The sequence below is a fragment of the Canis lupus genome, chromosome 23, assembly GCF_011100685.1.
Source record: "Canis lupus familiaris isolate Mischka breed German Shepherd chromosome 23, alternate assembly UU_Cfam_GSD_1.0, whole genome shotgun sequence".
Lineage (NCBI taxonomy): Eukaryota > Metazoa > Chordata > Mammalia > Carnivora > Canidae > Canis > Canis lupus.
The window spans coordinates 10,169,210-10,188,489 of record NC_049244.1 but is presented as its reverse complement, the minus strand read 5'-3'; the positions used below and the strand labels follow the sequence as shown (position 1 = coordinate 10,188,489).

The 19,280-nt window shown below is 42.8% G+C and overlaps 1 protein-coding gene across 6 annotated transcripts; it reads right to left on the bottom strand.

Moving 5' to 3' along the window:
* Nucleotides 1–4,844: 4,844 nt before the first annotated feature.
* ZNF620 (zinc finger protein 620) lies at nucleotides 4,845–18,896 on the bottom strand. Of its 6 annotated transcripts, none has more exons than XM_038570521.1 (4): nucleotides 18,736–18,896; nucleotides 10,529–10,655; nucleotides 9,931–10,044; nucleotides 4,845–7,427 (listed from the first exon to the last, which is right to left on the bottom strand). In XM_038570521.1, the coding sequence occupies exons 1-4, from the start codon at nucleotides 18,757–18,759 to the stop codon at nucleotides 6,430–6,432; spliced, it is 1,263 nt and encodes a 420-aa protein (XP_038426449.1). In that variant the 5' UTR covers nucleotides 18,760–18,896; the 3' UTR covers nucleotides 4,845–6,429. The 6 variants fall into 6 exon arrangements, with proteins under 6 accessions (XP_038426449.1, XP_038426452.1, XP_038426454.1 ...); XM_038570524.1 differs by having other exon boundaries at nucleotides 9,931–10,009; nucleotides 18,736–18,874; XM_038570526.1 differs by lacking the exon at nucleotides 18,736–18,896 and adding an exon at nucleotides 18,290–18,430 and having other exon boundaries at nucleotides 9,931–10,009.
* Between the last annotated feature and the right edge of the window lie 384 nt (nucleotides 18,897–19,280).

Here is a 19,280-nt window from a genome sequence, read left to right as displayed (position 1 = left end):
CGTGGTTGCCAACGTGAACAGACTTTACTTTGATTATTTCTATTGAACACATTTTCAGATAGACGCCTCCTACTCACCAGGCGCTTCGGTGCTATGGAGGAGAATTGGCCTCCCACTGCTGAAAGCGCGATCCTTGATATCTGGACGTGGGTTCTATCACAGGAGTTCTACTCCTTTTGTTACCAAAAACCCCTTTGGCTGCCTGTTACCTGAAAGATCATCACTCAAGAGAGTTGTTTGTAAAGGAATCTGAGCTTTATTCGGGAGGCTGGCAACCTAGGGAGAAGTTGGACTTTTGTCCAAAAGCCCACTCGGATATTTCTGCCTGGCCCAGGAGGGTTTTAAGACGTCTAGGGTAGCTAATGGGCAAAGGGAGTGCAGTGGCCTGCAGCATTTCTTTAATCACGTGCAGACTAGATGCCAGCTACATTTTCATTGCTCAGGGGTCGTGCTTGGGGGCTTTGGTTCCTGTTTCCTGAGGTGCCTGAGTGCTCTTCTTTCTGCAAAGGAGGGCAAGGTCTACAGATAGACAAAGGGAGGTTAGTAAAATCATTTATGTGACCTAAGAAAAGAAAAATATTTTGTTTAAAATGTTGGACTAATCAAAAATCTGAGGTGGCTTCAAACACACTTGCTGGACTTTGGGGCCTGGGAAGTTTCTGTTTCTTCACTTCTCAAGGCCAAGGGCCTACAAATCTCAAAGAAAGTAAATCAGTTCTGTTACAGACCAAAGGCCTTATGTCAGCAAATAAGGAGTGTTAAGTTGAAGCGAATTAACTCTTAAGACCTGCTAGAGTGCTGTTACATTTCCACGGGAATTAAAACCGTTACTGACAAACTATAGCTTAAAGTCCTCCCACGGAGAGTACAGTAGGTATCTCCTGCTGCATAATCACCCCAAAACTGTATGGTTTGAAACAATATACACTTACTATTTCTTAAAGTTTCTATAAACCAGGAATTCACAAGTGGTTTGGCTGTAAGATAGCAGTTTGGGATCTCTCATGAAATTCCATTCAGGTGTAACCTGGGGCTGCAATCATCTGAAAGCTTGACTAAGCCTAGAGCACCTAGATAACTCACTTCCATGACGGGCAAGTTGGTACTGGTTATTGGTGTGAAGCTGCGGTCCCTCCCCACACAGGTTTCTGCACACAGCTGAGTCCTCACAACATGACTACAGGATTCAAACTAAATCCAAAAGGCCAAGGCCAAGGGCACCTGGCTGGCTCAGTTGGTGGAACATATGACTCTTGTTGATCTCAGGGTCATATTGGGTGTAGAGTTAACTTAAAAAATCAAAATCTTTTTTAAAAATAAAAATTAAAAAAAAGGCCAAGGCCAACTACAGTGTTATAATCTAGCTTTGGAAGTTATGCACCATCAATCACCTCAATATACTACCAACACAGGCCAGTCATAATACAGTGTTAGATAAGATACACAAGGGCATGAATGCAAGGATCAGAATCACTGAGGACCATATGGAGACCGCCTAACACTGAGATTTTGCCTATCACAGAAACTGTGTATTTTATAAATTTCCAGTATTTTTATTGTAAAGCTGATGTACAATTGTTTTAAATAAATGAATTAGATTTCCAGGAACAATAACATGATAAGGACTTATATTTTCATACTGCCCCTTCTCTAAACCTATCAAAATGAACATCTACCACCAATCTAGAGAGATGACCACACACATGTGTGCACATACATATACACATAAACATCACAACTTCTTTAAAAATATTAGCCAGTTATCACAAACAGGTTTAACTTGAAGGGGGATAACACTGGACATGGAACTCCTCTATCTTGTATTATAGTACAGGGAGAACAAGTGAGGAAGTTTTGGTAGACTCAAAAATCCCCAAGTTGTGAAAATGAGAATTAGAATCATGGGCAGTCAGGGGGCAAAAATGGGAGCATGCAACAAGAGTTCCATTCTTTCCCAGAGCAGCCTCACCAGAGGGACAGAATACAGGCAGTGCTGACCTACAGGCAAGTGAACCAGGGGATGGGAAACAGCTGTCAGGAAGTCTGCATGTATCAGCAAAATTAAAAGTCTAGAGCTGGATATCCCTCACCTGGCCAGTGCTCTCCCTAGAAACACCCGGCCACTAGCCAGTGCAACAGGCAAGAAAAAAAAATCCAGAATTGGAAGTAAAATGGTTATTTATAAACATGCTTCTCAATGTTAGAAAGCCCTAAAAAATTTAGACTAAATGAATTGTGCAAGACTGCAGGATACAAGGTCAAAATACAAAAATCAATTACACTTCTCTATACCATCAATAAACACTTAGAAATTTACTATTATAACAGAATCAAAAAATGATATAGACAAATCTGAGAAAAGGTATGAAAGATTTATACAGTAAAAATGATAAAACAATGCTGAAATAAAAATCCAAATAAATGGATTTACCATGATTTTGAGTCAAAAGACTGTATAGTTTTGTTTTTTTTAACGATTTTATTTATTCATGAGAGACACAGTGAGAGAGATAGAGACACAGGCAGAGGTAGTAACAGACTCCATGCAGGGTCTGCCCCAAAGGACTGTAAAGAAAGATGTGAATTCTCCCCAAAATTGATCTAAAGAGTCCATACAATCTCAATCAGGATATGTTGTGTAGAAGTTTGCAAACTGATTCTAAAATTCATATGAGGGGCAGCCCCAGTGGCCCAGTGGTTTAGCGCTGCCTTCAGCCTAGGGTGTGATCCTGGAGACCAGGGATTGAATCCAATGTCAGGCTCCCTGCATGGAACCTGCTTCTCCCTCTGCCTCTCTCTCTCTCTCTCTCTCTCTGTATTTCTCATGAATAAATAAATAAAATCTTTTAAAAATAAAACAAAATTCATATGAAATGCAAAGGGCCTCGAAATGCAAAGGGTAAAACTCTGACAAAACACAAAATAGAAAAACTAATGCTTTGTGACCTCAACACTTAGAAAAACTACAGATTAAGGCAACGGCATCAAGATGGACACAGACCAATGAACAAATAGAATCCAGAAGTAGACCCAAACCTATACCGGCAACTGATCTGCAACAGTGGTACAAAGGCAATTCAGTGGAGGAGTCATTTTCAAAAATAGGATACCCACCTAAAAAAGCAGGAAGAAACGGTAGATCCATACCTTATACCCTATACAAAACTTAACACAAAATAGATAGAACGTAACATCTAAAATTATAAAACTTCTAGGAAATAGGAGGGAAAATCTTTGTAAACTTGGGTAAGACAAAGATTTCCTAAATATGACACACTAAAAGCATAATCCATAAATGAACAACCTGATATACTGGACCTCATTAATATTAAAGTCTTCTGCTCTTCAAACACTAAAAGAATGAGGAATGCCTCGATGGCTCAGTTGGTTAAGCATCTGCCTTTGGCTTGGGTCATGATCTCAAGGTCCTGGGATTGAGCCCCGCATTGGACTCTTTGTTCAGTGGAGAGTATGCTTATCCCTCTCCCTCCTTCTGATCCCTATCCCTCCCACCCCACCCGACCCACCCCCATCCCTGTTCATGCTCAAGCACTCTCAAATAAATCTTAAAAAAAAAAAAAAAAGATCAAGAGAATGAAAAGACAAGCCACATGCTGGGAGAGAATGTTTAGAAACCATACATCCAGAGACACCTGGGTGGCTCAGCAGTCAGCAGTTGAGCGTCTGCCTTTGGCTCAGGTCGTGATCCTGGAGTCCTAGGATCAAGTCCCACATCAGGCTCCCGGCAGGGAGCCGGCTTTTCCCATTGCCTATGTCTCTTCCTGTGTTTCTCATGAATAAATAAATAAAATATTTAAAAAAATAAATCACACATCTGAAAAAGGACTTGTATCCACAATATATAAAGAACCCCCCCACCTCAAAAAGATATCCCAAAGAATAAAAATACAGACAAAAGATATAGACACTTAACCTAAGATATATGGAAGGCAAATAAGCACATGAAAATATGCTCAACATCAAGTCATTCAGGAAATGCAAATTAAAATCACAATGAGACAGCATTACATTTATTAGAAGAGCTAAAATTTAAAGGATTGGCACTACTGAGCATAGCCAAAAATGTCTTGGAAGTCTAACTCTCATACAATGCTAGTGGGGATATAAAATGGTCCAACTTCTTTGTAGAACCATTTTGAAGATTCTTAAAAACATAAATATATCAACTGTGTAGCTCAGTTGGGTTAAGTGTCTGGCTCAGGTCATGATCACAGGGATAGAGCTTCCTGGGATAGAGCCCCAGCTGTCTGGGCATGGGGCTCCATGCTCTGCTTCTCCCTCTGCCCCACTCGCCCCCTGCCTCGCTCCTGTGTGGGCACACACTCTCTCTCCCTCTCTTTTTAAAGATTTTATTTCTTTATTCATGAGAGACACAGAGAGAGAGGCAGAGGCACAGGCAGAGAGAGAAGCAGGCTCCATCCAGGGAGCCTGATATGGGACTCGATCCCGGGACTCCAGGATTGTGCGTTGGGCCAAAGGCAGACGTTCAACTGCTGAGCCACCCAGGCGTCCCTCTCTCCCTTTTATTTTTTTTAAAGATTTTATTTCTTTATTCACGAGAGACACACACAGAGAGAGGCAGAGACACAGGCAGAGGGAGAAGCAGGCTCCATGCAGGGAGCCCAATGTGGGACTCGATCCTGGATCCCAGGATCACGCCCTGAGCAAAGGCAGACGCCCAACCACTGAGCCACGCAGGAGTCCCTCTCCTTTACATAAATAAATCTTTTTTTAAAAAGTAAATACATACCTACCTTATAACCCAGGCATTCCACTCCTCTTATTTACCCAAGAGAAAGAAAAGCATACGTCATTACAAAGACTTAAACACAAATGTTCATAGCAGCTTTATTTGTAATAACCAAAAACTGGAAACAATTCAAATGGCCATCAAGAGATGAATAAAACATATTCTGGTTATTTCCATAGTTGAATACTGCTTGGCAAAAAAAAAAAAGAAGAAGAAGAAGAAGAAGAAGAAGAAGAGGAACCAATGATACAATGAATATGCAACATAGGTGAACCTCAAAATAATTTATGGAGGGTGAAAGACACCAAAAAGAAGAGTACATACAATGGAATATTTCTATAAAATCCTAGAAAAGCACTACTCATTCGAAGTGACAACAGATCAGCAGTTGCTGTGGAAAGCTTGAGAGGGATTGCCAAGGGGCATAAGGGATATGTGGGAGGTTATGGCTCTGTTTATTACCTTGACTGGTTTCACTGGTGTATACATAAGTCAAAACTTAGCAATGGTGTTATTAATAATAAATAACACTTTTATTAGGGTCTAGTCATTGTTCCAAGCATTCTTACATGTATTAATGCAGTTAATACTCAACACAAACCTATGAGGTAGACTGTCATCCAGATTTTACAAACAAGGAAATGAGTAGTATCTGTAACTTAACCAAGGTAACATGCCTGGGCTCATACCAAAGTCTGCCTGGCTCTGCTTCCTGCAATGGGCAAAGTCAAGCAGCTTGCAGAAGAGGGATGCTAAAACAGAGCACATTTACATCTCCCTTCATTTCCACTGGTAACAGAAAATAATGGACACTTCTTCCATGATGAGAAAGAAGTAGATGAAGTTGCAAGGAAATTCTTCCTGCTGTGAGGTCACATGGAACAGAAATGAGATGGATGAACTGATAAGTGGCCTTGCATTTGACTCAAAGGGTGCATACACCGCAACTTTTGCAAAGGCACAGCCTACAACTGAGCAGTGACAAGTAACTACAAAGTAGTGTGTGTGGGCACTGCACTGAGGTAGGTCTCTGAAAATTTGCAGCCTACTAGGAATGTCCTCCAAAATACAGATGGCTTTATATGGACAAGGGCCTTCTGTTTCTGAGTTTAGGAGACTCCTAATATATTAATTGTGATAGGATGTCCATGTATCTTTTTCTTTTCTGGTTGACCCCCTCTTTAGTGTTGCACACCTGAGAAAGGATACATGGGAAATAAAGGTTCAAAATCTAAGGGTTTATACTAAACTCACACTTGAGGGTACTGAATTCTGAGTAGGAATTATTTTCCCTTCGAATTTTGAAGGAACACACCATTGTCCTTTTTACCTTCAAAACTGCTGTTATGAAATCCAGTGCAATTTTATTCCCGATCTTTTGTTTTCTCTTGAACCTTTTAAAGATCTCCTCTTTAAGCCTGGAATTATTTGATAATTCACAGCGGTGTTCTCTCACATAGGTCCTCTGACACATTCCTCATCCATTCTGCAGGGCACTCAGGGACACCACAGATTCCAGAGGATCAGCCAGTTACATTTCTTCATACACTTGTGAGTCTGGAGGTTTGTTTCTTCTTGTCTAACTATGAAGAGTGCACTGGTGAAGAACACGAGTGGGGAGAAACAAGGAGGAACAGCACCCCCAGCCGCAGACAACCTTACTCTTGCACAGGTATCTTCTGTGTGTGTAGTTTCCGATGCAGAGTGAATCGCCCACACCAGCTGAAGGTTTTCCCACACACCTCACACTCATACGGCTTCTCACCAGTGTGAACTCGTTCATGCTGGACCAGGGTGATTTTCTGACTGAAGGCCTTCCCACACTCCTTACATTCAAAAGGTTTTTCCCCGGTGTGAATGCGCTGATGCTGAGTCAAGGCCGTGGGGGAGCTTAATCGTTTTCCGCACTCTTTACATTCATAGTGTTTCTCCCCAGTGTGCACTCGCTGATGAACAATAAAGCTTGAGCTACAACTGAAAGTTTTCCAACATTCGTTACATTCATAGAGTTTCTCCCCAGTGTGGAACCTCTGGTGCTGGAGGAAGACAGAACTGCTAATGAAGGCCTTGCCGCACTCCTTACATTCATAGGGCTTCTCTCCAGTGTGGATTCTCTGGTGCTGAATCAAGGCCGTGTCTGAACTTAAACCTTTCCCACATTCTTTACATTTAAATGGTTTCTTTCCAGTATGAATTACCTGATGCCGAATAAGCAATGAGTTGTATCTGAAGGCTTTTCCACATTCTTTGCATTTGAAAGACCTTTCACCAGTGTGACAGCCCTGAAAATCTGCCATTCGACTAAAATATCTGCCACATTTTCTACATTCATATGATATCTGACCACTAAGAGCTGGCTGATTTGTACTGAGTTGTGTGCTGACACTAACATTTTCCCCAGATTTCTCACACTGCTCCTCAGTCTCAACAGTGCAGGCCTCACGATGGCTGGTTGGCTCATCTGTGAAATCTCTCCTCTTTGACTTGGTCTTCTTAGCTATCCAGTGACCATGCTGCTGCTGTAGGCTGCTCCCAAAGTCCAGGTGCGGGGCAACATTCCCTGGCAGCCCTCTTAATGTCAGTCTGTGGGACTCTGTTTCTTTAGAAATGTGTCCCTTTGGAGTTGATTCTTCCTTCTCAGCTCTGGTCTCACCCCCTGATATCACAAAACAAAACAAAAACCACAAGTGTCAGCCTCTGATAGTGCAAAAAGAAAATACTTGTGAAGAAGAAACAGGATCAAATGGTTCTAGTCTGCCCTATGTGGCTATTTTCCAATACGCGCACACAAAATGGCTACCAAAGACAACCACACAGCACAGCCCCACAAGTTAAATGAAGACTCTATGGGTGGGAGGCAAGCAATGCCAAGAGGCATTCTCAGAAAGAGTGTAAGACTGGAAAACAGCAAAGACGGTCACCTACTACCTACTAGGATGGGAAGACCAACAGCTTTCTCCCAAGCAATCAGGGTGAGATAAGAAGGCATGGAAAAGTGATGAATAGAGACCCCTAGAGGAAATCCACCAGACTGAAGAAGGGGCAGGTCAAACAGCTCAAACTAAACTTGGTCCCACAGCTGAAATTTCCTAAGAGCTGCCTATTTTTTACAACATTATCCATGTCAATCTTTGAAAAGAAAATGGTCTCTGTTGGGGCAATGTGTGGTTCAGTCATTAAGCATCTGCCTTTGGCCAAGAGCATGATCCCAGGGTCCTGGGATTGAGCTCCAAGCCAGGCTGCCTGCTCAGCAGGGACTCTTGCTTCTCCCTCTCCCTCTGCCCCTCCTTTCCACTCATGCTCTCTCCCTCTCTCAAATAAATAAAATTAAAAAAAAAAAAAAAAAAAAGGAATGGGGGCACCCAGGTACCTCAGTGGTTGCGTGTGTGCCTTTGGCTCAGGTCATGATCCTGGGGTTTAGGGATCAAATCCCACATTGGGTTCCTCGCAGGGAGTCTGCTTCTCCTTCTATGTTTCTGTCTCTCTCTCGAATAAATAAATAAAATCTTAAAAAAAAAAATCATCTCTGTCATCAAGTTGGCTCTAGTAAAGCAGCAGACTCCTTTGCTGTGGTTAAGGGGACTATGGCAGGCTAACACCATGGCAGATGGAAGGAAAGGGGGAAGACATGGAGACTTGCTTCTAAAACAAAAGAGCACTCACTGCACATGTGAAGAACCCTTCCAAGAAGGGACATAAGCCTCAGAGCGGACCTGATTAACAACTTTTCCTGTGCTTTTCCTAAAATGCTGTACAGACTGTGTATACAGTTTAATATGACAGCAGGAATGTGAAATAGAGAAAACCAAAGACTATTTTCCTGTTAAATAAAGTCTTTTGCAGGCTAATACAATCCTCGGCACTGGGTCAGGGCAACACTGTTTAAATACTTTTTACCCAGACAACCTGAAGTCCTGGGATCATATCCAAAAAAAGGCACAATTTTAACAGAAGGCTGGGGGGGGGGGGGGGGGGGAGGGAGTTGTGCATTATTAATGGACATTCTCTGTGAAGAGTCTGAAGAGCATATGAAATTTGATAGGCAGGGGATCCCTGGGTGGCTCAGTGGTTTAGCGCCTGCCTTTGGCCCAGAGTGCGATCCTGGAGTCCCGGGATCAAGTCCCACGTCGGGCTCCTGGCATGGAGCCTGCTTCTCCCTCCTCCTGTGTCTCTGCCTCTCTCTCTCTATGTCTATCATAAATAATAAATTAAAAAAATAACATAAAACAAAAAGAAATTTGATAGGCAGAGTAGAGGTGAAACAGAGTAAAAAAGGCAAAAAAATACACTATGTTGCTATTTAAAAACCTCCTATCCATACCTTTTAAAATGAGAAAGTGAGTCACCTTTCTTTTATAACAAGTTTTGTTTCAAAAGTTCAGCTGTTAAAATACAAGTTTTTTTAAGTGTCTGCAGGAAAAAGATGACAGATGGCTATAGAGGCAAGGGAATCATGAGGTGTGTTGTGCTGGTGTCTGCCTATGTGTGAAAATTTCCATTACAAAAATGGATTTTATTTTTTAAATAATTTTTTAAATTATATTTTATTTTTTATTTTTATTTAAGTCAGTGTTTGGGAACTAATAATTCAATTTCCCATATAGCTGGGTGGCTCAGCTGGGAGAGCATGCAACTCTTGACCTCAGGATTGTGAGTCCAAGCCCCATAATGGGCACAGTTTACTTAAAAAAAAAAAAAAAAAAAAAAAAAAAAAACCTCCCTAGAAATAATATGCTCTTGTGAATATGTGGATGGCCAAATAGACCCCAGGAGCCTATTTTCCTTCTAAGGTGGTTGATGTCCTCATCTCAGCAAAAACAAACTGGTAGAAAAGTAAACTTTCCACAACACAGGGCTCCAAAGGGCTGTCATGGTTCAAGAGCTGCTCAGTCAGATGGTATCCCTTAGCAGGTGAGGTGAAGAGACAAAGATGAACATGCAGAGAAATCTTGGAGCCATCCCTGTCCAGAAGAGATTGGCCCTTCTTCATTTGAGGGGGGCTACCATTGTCAACACAAGAACCACATGTAATGATTCCAGAGGAAAGAAAACAGCCTTACAAGAGAAGAAACTTTTCACGCACACTGAAATGTGAAAACAGGAAAGTAGGCTAAGCAAAAAAAAAAAAAAAAAAAAACCTGATAGGTTCTTATGCTCACCTGGACAGATGCCTCTAAGGGCTTCCCTGCCCACGGGTTCCCAGGGTTCCAGGCCCCACGGCAGTTCCCCTCGCTCTAGCTGGGAGACCAAAACAGGTCTGGTGAATAGAAAAGCTGCCCAGGAGAAAGAGGAACAAAAAAGGTAAAGTGAATCAGGAAGCAAGGTCCCTTCATGGCTGTCTTGACCTTTCTTCACTGAGAAAGGAGGGAAAGAAGAGAAGTCAGCTTGTGCTATTTCAGAGGACAGAAAATCCCCACAAATGGGGGTAGAGTCCTGGAATATACCCCACTTACATGAGGGAGTCCCAGATCTTGTTCAGAGAACATGGAAGACAGAGGCAAAAGGGCTCTGCTGAGCTCCCAAGAGCTCTTGCTTTCCCTCTATGTATGGGGCAGAGTCCCTCCCAGGGCCAGAGGGACAGTGGATTTCAAAGCCTGGGGAACCAAAACTCTCCCCACCCACTAGCCTATGAGGAGCTCAGCCTTTGAAGCGAATACCCATGAGGGTTGTCAGAGAGGCCACAGTGTCTAAGGAAGAAAGAAGCCAGGACGCACACAGGGCAGAGGCAGACAACAGCAAAGAGAAGAGACGTCTTACCCAGAGAAGCCACATTGGCATAATTCTCCAACATCACCTCCCGGTACAGGGCCCTCTGTGAAGGGTCCAGGATAACCCATTCATTCTGAGTGAAGTACACGGCCACATCCTCAAAGGTCACTGGCTCCTGAAACAACAGGTTCCTGCTCAAGCCCAGTGTGAAGGCAGAGGAGCCTAAGTACTGGGGCAGAGTGAGTGTGGTGGGATTGCTAAAGACAGCTCTCCAGGGCCCCTACCAACCCCTCAGGGGCCAGCCCTCAGCTAGCATCACCCTCTTCAACAGGACGGTCCAAGACTCACTGCACCCCTTTGTGAGCATCCCCACAAACAGCCCTTCTGTCACCTGCTGGTCTCTGTGTTGACTCTGCTGGGCCCTGCTCTCTGTGCCTGTTGGTCCCTCAGGTTCTTTTCCACGGTTTTGTGTGCATGTGCACAGGGGACATCTGCATAAACACAGCCCATAGCACTTCTGTACTCATCTCCACTCTCTCCCTAATCCCACTAAAGTAACAGTAACATAATGGCCCAAGAGGAGAGTCAGAGCAGAGCAGAGGTGTTAACAGAATTTTAGAAGGCATAAAAAGGATAAATGGTAACTACATTAGAAGAGCAGAGAAAGCTGAATCTTAACTGCTGGCAGAGGGGGAAGCAAACAAAAAGGAGGCTGATCATCACATAAAACCAAGGATGAGCTCAGGACTTTTTAAAGTGTGCTCCACTTTTAAAACTTGGTAAAATATTCTATCTGTTTAAAAGTACCAGAGAGGAGAGAGGACCCACAAAGTACTTAGGGCACTAACTGAAAAATACCTATGCAAAGACCCATCACTTAGAAGTCTCAGAAAAATGAGAACATAAAAAAAAAAATTCTTAAAAAAAATCCTTAAGGCTTTCAGAGCAGGAAAAACACACATACAGCCTGGGGAATCAAGATAGCAACAGACTACATGGTGAAAGTAAATGGAGAAATGTTTTGAAAAATGCTGAGTGAAGGGGCGCCTGGGTGGCTCAGTCAGTTAAGCCTCTGACTCTTGATTTCTGCTCAGATCATGATCTCAGGGTCATGAGATGGGCCCTGTGTCAGGCTCTATGCTCAGCACGGAGTCAGCTTGGGATTCTTTCTAGCCTTCTCCACCGCCCCCCCCCTTCAAATAATTTAAAAAATTTTTTAAATGCTGAGTGAAAACTGCTTCTTCTCCAGATAGTCAAAGAGATCAGGTTTATCCTGCCTGAACCATAACAAGACAAATTACACAAAACAAGTTATCAGATACTGGGTGATGGTAATGAAAGACAACAAACCCCGAGAGATGGGAAATAAAGAGGTGAGCCCTATGATTCACCAAGCTTACTACCTTAAAAGAGTTTCCAGGTTGCAACACAGGGAGGGAGAAATGAGGTGGAGCCTGGCAGATTCCCTGGTGGGTTCTGAGGAGACCAAGACAGTAGAGTTTACAGGACAGAATAGCATAGAGAAGAGAGCTGCACCAAGAAACAAACCAATTATCTGCACTGGGTTCCCCAGAGTATTCAACAGAAGAATGACCAGGGCATAGGTGTGTGGAAACTACCCAAAGCCAGAAAGGATCATTTGAAAGGACTGAAGGGCACAATGCCTGGCATTCACACAGGGCCAGAAACAGTACCTAAATCCACTAGCCACGCTGGAAAATTTCATAATTCATAGGCCATTGGCTAGAGCTCTCAGGAAACTTTGCCTCAGTAGTGGAGAATAACTATTCTTAGGCTGAGCACCACTCCAGATTCTACTAGCAAATCATAAATATTAAGAGCAGAAAGAACCAAATTGTTTCCAAATCACAACCTTACTCCAGAAAATAAGAATATTTTGGGGAACGGTGCCTGTCTGGCTCAGTCAGTAGAGCGTGCAACTCTTGATCTTAAGGTTTTAAGTTCAAGCCCCACACTAGGTGTAGAAGTTACTTAAAAATAAAATCCTAAAGAAAAAATATTAAAAAGAAGATTTGGGGGACCATAAAAACATCTAGAATTGGGCAAGATAAAATTTACAATATCTGGCATTCAATCATAGATTACTAGGCATTCAAAGAGGCAGGAATACATGACCCATAATGAGACCAATCAGTCAATCAAAACCAACCCAGAACTGACAGCATTAGCAAAGATGGACATTAAAGCAGTTATTATAAATGTATTCCAAATGTTCAAAAGTTAAATAGGGGGGTGCCTGAGTTGCTCAGTTAGTTGAGCTCAGGTCATGATCCTGGGATGCTGGGATAGAGCCCAGTGTTAGGCTCCTGCTTCTCCCTCTCTCGCTCCCTCTGTGCTCTCCCTTTACCCCCATCTCTCAAATAAAAATCTTAAAAAAAAAAAAAAAAAAGGTTAAATAGAGACAAGGAAGATAATATAGAGAGACATTTATTTTTTAAAGATTTACTTATTTGAAAAAAAAAAAAAAAAAGATTTACTTATTTGAGGGACGCCCAGGTGGCTCAGTGGTTGAACATCTGCTTTTGGCTCAGGGTGTGATCCTCAAGTCCCGGGATTGAGTCCCGCAACAGGCTTCCTTCCTGCGTGGAGCCTGCTTCTCTCTCTGCCTATGTCTCTGCCTCTCTCTCTCTCTCTGCCTATGTCTCTGCCTCTCTCTCTCTCTCTCTCTCTCTCGAATAAATAAATAAATAAAATCTTTAAAAAAAGAAAAGATTTATTTATTTGAGAGAGAGCGAGCTGAGCTGGGGAGCAGGGGCGGGGGGGGGGGGACAGAATCTCAAGCATACTCAATATCCCATTGAGCATACAGCCCTACACTTCACTCAATCTTTACGTGTCTGGATCTCACTACCCTGAGATCACAATGTGAGCAGAAATTGAGTCTGATGCTTAACGACCTGAGCCACCCAGCATCCCAAAAATATTTTTTAAAGGTCCAAATCAGGATGCCTGGGAAGCTCAGTCGGTTAAGTGTCTGCCTTTGGCTCAGGTCATGATGCCAGGGTCCTGGAATTGAGTCCCATGTCAAGGTCCTGCTCAGCAGGAAGCCTGCTTCTTCCTCTACCTGCTACTCCCCCTACTTATGTGCTCTCTCTCTCTTGCTCTGTCAAAAAATAAATAAATAAAATCTTTTTAAAAATTTAAGAAAAGAAGGCCCAAATCAAACTTCTAGATATGAAAACGACAGTATCTGAGATGAAAAATTCATGGGATTAAAAGCAAATCAGACACTGCAGGAAACACACACAACTTGTGAATTTGAAGGCAGAGCAATTAAAACCAAAAGGAAACAGAAAAAGATTGAAGGCAAAAAAAGCAGAGCCATCAGGTAGCTGTGAGAGAACCTCAAAAAGCTTAATGGACAAGTAATTGAAAGAAGACTGTGATAAACTAAAGATGCATACTACAAACCCCAGAGCAATCTCTGAAATAGTAACACAAAGAGTTATAGTTTATATATAGCCAGCAGAGAGGGAAACATGAAGTAAAATACACCATTAGTTCTAAAAAAAGATGGAAAGTCAGGAGAAAAGGGAACAAAGAACAGATAGGATAATTAGAAAACAATTAGGAAGATGACAGACTCAAATCTAACCATATCAATAGTTATACCAATGCAAAAAAAAAAAAAAGTTATACCAATGCACATAATCTAAACATCCCAACAGGTAAACATTATCAGATTTTCTAAAAAGCAAAGGACTTCTATATGCTGCCTTCAAAAAACACATATTACACATAAAGACAAGAATAAGGGCAGTCCGGGTGGCTCAGCCATTTAGCACCGCCTTTAGCCCAGGGCCTGATCGAGTCCCAAGTTGGGCTCCCTGCATGGAGCCTGCTTCTCCCTCTGCCTGTGTCTCTGTCTCTCTTTCTATGTCTCTCATGAATAAATAAATAAATTCTTAAAAAAAAAAAAAAAGAGTAAGTTAAAAGCAAAAGACATGGAAAAAATATGCTAGTCAAAAAAAGATGGAGCAGCTATATTAATTTAAGGCAATGTTGATTTCAGAGCAGAGACTATTTTTTTAATATTTTATTTATTTATTTATTTATTTATTTATTTATTTATTTATTTATTTGAGAACCAGAGAGAGCACAAGCAAGGGAGAAGCAGCAGCAGACTCCCCAGTGAGCTGGGAGCCTGATGCGGGGCTCAATCTCAGGACCCTGAGATCATGACCTGAGCTGAAGCCAGACACTTAACTGAATGAGCCACCCAGGCACCCCAAAGAATATATTTTTAAAGATTTATTTGTTTCGGGGCAGGGGATGCACAGAGCAAGAGAGAGAATCCTCAAGCCGACTACCTGGTAAGTGCAGAGCCCAACAGATGGGTTTGATCCCGAACCAGAGATCATGACCTGAGCCGAAGTCAGAGGCTTACTTAACTCACTAAGCCACTCAGGCACCCCCAGAGCAAAGAATATTAAGAGATAAAGAAAGTCATTCATAAAAATAAAGGGATTATGTCATCATGAAGACATAACAATTCTACATATTTATGCAGTTAGTAACAGATCTTCAAAATACATGAAGCAAAAACTGATAATACTGCAAGAGAGATAGGCAAATTCATAATTAGAGCTGGAAATTTCAATAACCCCTCTCAACAAGGATACAGCAAACACGAACAATACTATTACCCAACTTGACTTAATGGACATTTACAGAACACTCCACCCAACAAGAGCAGAATACACATTCTTCCCAGGTGACCAAGAATATTTTGTAAAGTAGACCAAATTCTGGACCATAAAAGAAAAATCAAGTCATACAAAGAATGCTCACTAATCATAACAGAATTAAATTAGAATTAACACAGAGACACATGGAAAATTCCCAAGTATTTATAAAGTAAATAACACATTTCTAAATAAAGATCAAAGAATAAAACAGAAAAGAATGCAGAAAGTTTTTTTTTGAACTGAAGGAAAATGAAAACACAATGTACCAAAATGAGAGATGCTGCTAAGGCAGTACTTAGGAAGATATTTAGTGTATTAAATGCCTGTATTACAAAATTTCAAAAGGAAAAAGGGTCTTGAATCAGTGACCTCAGATTCACCTTTAAAATCTAGAAAAAGCACTGCAAACTTAACACAAACTAAGCAGAAGAAACAAAATAAAGATCCAATAAACAAAGAAATAAAATAAAGATGGTGACAACCATCACCCTGGTTGTCATCAGGGAAATACAAACCAAAACCACAATGAGATACCACCTCACACCAGTGAGAATGGGGAAAATTAACAAGACAGGAAACAACAAATGTTGGAGAGGATGGGGAGAAAGGGGAAACCTCTTGTACTGTTGGCGGGAATGTGAACTGGTACAGCCACTCTGGAAAACTGTGTGGAGGTTCCTCAAAGAGTTAAAAATAGACCTGTCCTACAACCCAGCAATTGCACTGCTGGGGATTTACCCCAAAGATACAGATGTAGTGTAAGGACAGGACACCTGCACTCCAAAGTTCATAGCAGCAATGTCCACAGTAGCCAAACTGTGGAAGGAGCTTCGGTGTCCATCGACAGATGACTGGATAAAGATGTGGTCTATATATACAATGGAATATTACTTAGCCATTAGAAAGGAAGAATACCTACCGTTTACATTGATGTGGATGGAACTGGAGGGCATTATGCTGAGCGAAATAAGTCAATCAGCGAAAGACAAATCATCATGTGGTTTCATTCATATGTGGAATATAACAAACAGTGAAAGGGACCATAAGGGAAGGGCGGGAAACTGAGTAGGGAAAAATTAGGAGGGAAGACAAATCATGTAAGACTCCTAACTCTGGGAAACAAAGGGTTGTGGAAGGGGAGGTGGTTGCGGGGATGGGGTGCCTGGGTCACCGGCACTAAGGAAAACACTTGAGAGGATGAGCACTGGGTGTTATACTTCATGCTGGCAAATTGAATTTTAAAAAGATCCAAGTGGAAATCAGTGGCATAAAACACACACACAAAAATAGAGAAAATCAGCAAAACAAAAAACTGGCTCTCTGTGAAGATCAATGCAACTTATAAATCTCTAGTCAGATTAATCAGAAAAAAAAGAATTAGCAACACTAGTTCTAAAAAAGGTGACATCACTGCAGATAACAAAAGGATAATGAAGATATATTATGAACAACTTTATGCCATTAATGTCTACAACTGAGACAAATTAGACATTTCTTGAAAGAGACAGATTACCAACACTCATTCAAGGAGAAACAGAATAGCCCTATATAGACCTACCAAAGGAACTGAAACTGTATCTTAAAACTCATCAGAAAGAAAACTCCACACCTAAATGGTTTTCCTGGCTAATTCTACCAAACATTTAAGGAAGAAACGTAATCAGTTCTATACAAAGTCTTCCAAAATATTGAAGAGGACAGAATACTTCCCAACTCATTCAATAGGACAAAGACATTACAAGAAATGAAAACTGCACATAGACACCTCTTACAAATATAGAAGCAAAAATTGTAATCAAACTTTTAACAAGAAAACCCAAAATATAGTAAAAGAATAAATATGATACATCATGACTAAGTATTTTTTATTCAAGGAGTACAAGGTTGGTTGAACACTTGAAAAATCGATGCAATTTACTACATTAAGAAACTAAAATAGAAAAATCATATAATCCTCTAAACCAACACAGAAGGGACACCTGGGTGGCTCAAGTGGCTGAGCGTCTGCCTTTGGATTAGGTCATGATCCTGGAGTCCCGGGATCCAGTCCTGCATCCGGCTCCTGCAGGGAGCCGGCTTCTCCCTCTGCCTGTGTCTCTGCCTCTCTCTCTCATGAATAAATAAATAAAATCTTTAAAAAAAATAAATAAACCAACACAGAAAAAGCATTTGTCAAAATCCAACATCCATTCTTGATAAAAATTCTCAGCAAGCTATAGACATAGAACATCCTCAATCTGATATGCGCAGCATTTACAAAACAAAACCTGATGGAGGTCATACTTCATAGGGAAATACTGCATGTTTCACCTTAAGATCACAAATAAGACAAGGTTATCTGCCCTCATCGCCTCTACTCAGCATTGAAATGGAAGTTTTAGCCAGTGCAGTTAGGCAAGAAAAATAAATAAAAGGTATATCCAAACAGGAAAGAAGTAAAACTTTTTATTTGTAGGTGGCATGTCGATGTAACAAATCCAATGGCATCTACAAAAACAAAACAAAACCCTAGAATTACTTTATCCAAGGAAAGAATTCTCCAATCTTGCAGACAAAGGTGAAAAGCATCTTCACTGTATGCAATGATTCAGATTTCTACTTTTCAGCTTCAACTGCAAACCTATCCCAATCAATCCCCCACTACTGTATTTCCATTCTGATTATGTCTTAGTTTGGGCATTCTCAACTCTCCACCCTTCTCAACTCCTCCTCCCCTGCGCAAACACACCTGATAGCAACAGACGCACAAGGAAAGCCACAAACCTGTGAAACAGGAGCCTTGGTAACAAGCCCCATGTAAACCTGTGAAACTCCCCGCTGCCTGCTGCCCCTTAACTCTTTCCTTGCACAACTCCCCAATGGCTGTTACCACTTTGCTTGCAGAGCAAAGCACCACCTGAGGAGCAAGCTCCGACCTGTCCAAACCAGTCTCCTCCAAGATCAACCGCAGCGCGGTACTTTCACGACTCCCCCCCGCCCCATTATAATACTAAAAATCATGCCTAGCGGTGGGGATGTAACAAGTTCATTATGCAAGTGATACGTGAAGAAACAGGACCTTTAACTGTGTAGGTGCTAATAAACCCCCGCCTCTACCCACCTAAGGAACTTTTAAGAACTCTCCTTGGGAGCACCTCAGCGGTTGAGCATCTGCCTTCGTGCTCAGGTCATGATCCCGGGGTCCTGGGATCGAGTCCCGCATCAGGTTCCCCACGAGGCGCCTCCTTCTCCCTCTGCCTGTGTCTCTGCCTCTCTTGACTCTCATAAATAAATAAAAATCTAAGAACAAAACGAAACCTCTCTTTGACGTCTCCGTGGAAAGCCAGCCTGAGGATCCTTTCCTTGGCGCTGCTCCCCTGTACTCGGGCGTAAGCCTCAATAAAGCCTTTGCGACTTTATGCTTTGGGTCCCCTCGTTTCTAGCAATGCAGAGTCCAAGGACCCGAGTCCCATAACACCTGAATGCAGGCTGACATCTGCTACCTCTTGACACCAGAGGGTGGGAGGGCCAGTAAGGCCAACAGAGGCAGACAGGATGCTCGCTCACCTGGTGCCACGTGATCTGGAGCATGGCTGGGGCCCCCGCGCCACACAGCGCCCCCGGGGTTCGAGGTGAGGCCGAAGAGACAACAGGCACGGGCAGCGCCGCTGCTGCCGGGGACCCCACAGATGCCCCCTCCGTCCCGGGACCCCGTCACCCCGGAGGCATAGGGATTGAGGAACCGGGTACTGAGAAGGCCGTGCGGATGCGACCCCGTTAGCCGGCCCGGAGCCCAGGGGACCGCTAAGGCTGCGCCCCCACGCCCAGGGAGCGCGGGAGAGCCGCCAGGCGCGACCCCGGGAAGGCCGCGACGCGCTCCGCCGGAAGCACGTAGGGCCGCTGCCCCTCCTCTCTAGGAACCCGTCAACGGGCCCGTCTCCGTGGTTCCCCAGCCCAGCGGCAACCGCGCCTGCCGGTCTCTACTGTCGGAGACTGCGAGCCAGAGTTGCCGGCTCCAGGCCCGGGTCCTGCAGCGCCCCCTCTCGGCAGCTGCTCCGGGGGAGGTCGCCGGGCCCGCTCAGGCTCTAGAGCCGGCTGCAATCCTGGGAATC

What these genes read in the sequence shown, in the direction of transcription:
- ZNF620 (XM_038570521.1), bottom strand. Translation starts at nt 18,759, where the DNA reads ATGCTCCAGATCACGTGGCACCAG. An exon ending in TGCCAATGTGGCTTCTCTGG is followed by an intron (nt 10,045 to 10,528) that starts GTAAGACGTCTC and finishes TCTCCTGGGCAG; the next exon opens with CTTTTCTATTCACCAGACCT. An exon ending in CCTTAGAGGCATCTGTCCAG is followed by an intron (nt 7,428 to 9,930) that starts GTGAGCATAAGA and finishes TTGTGATATCAG; the next exon opens with GGGGTGAGACCAGAGCTGAG.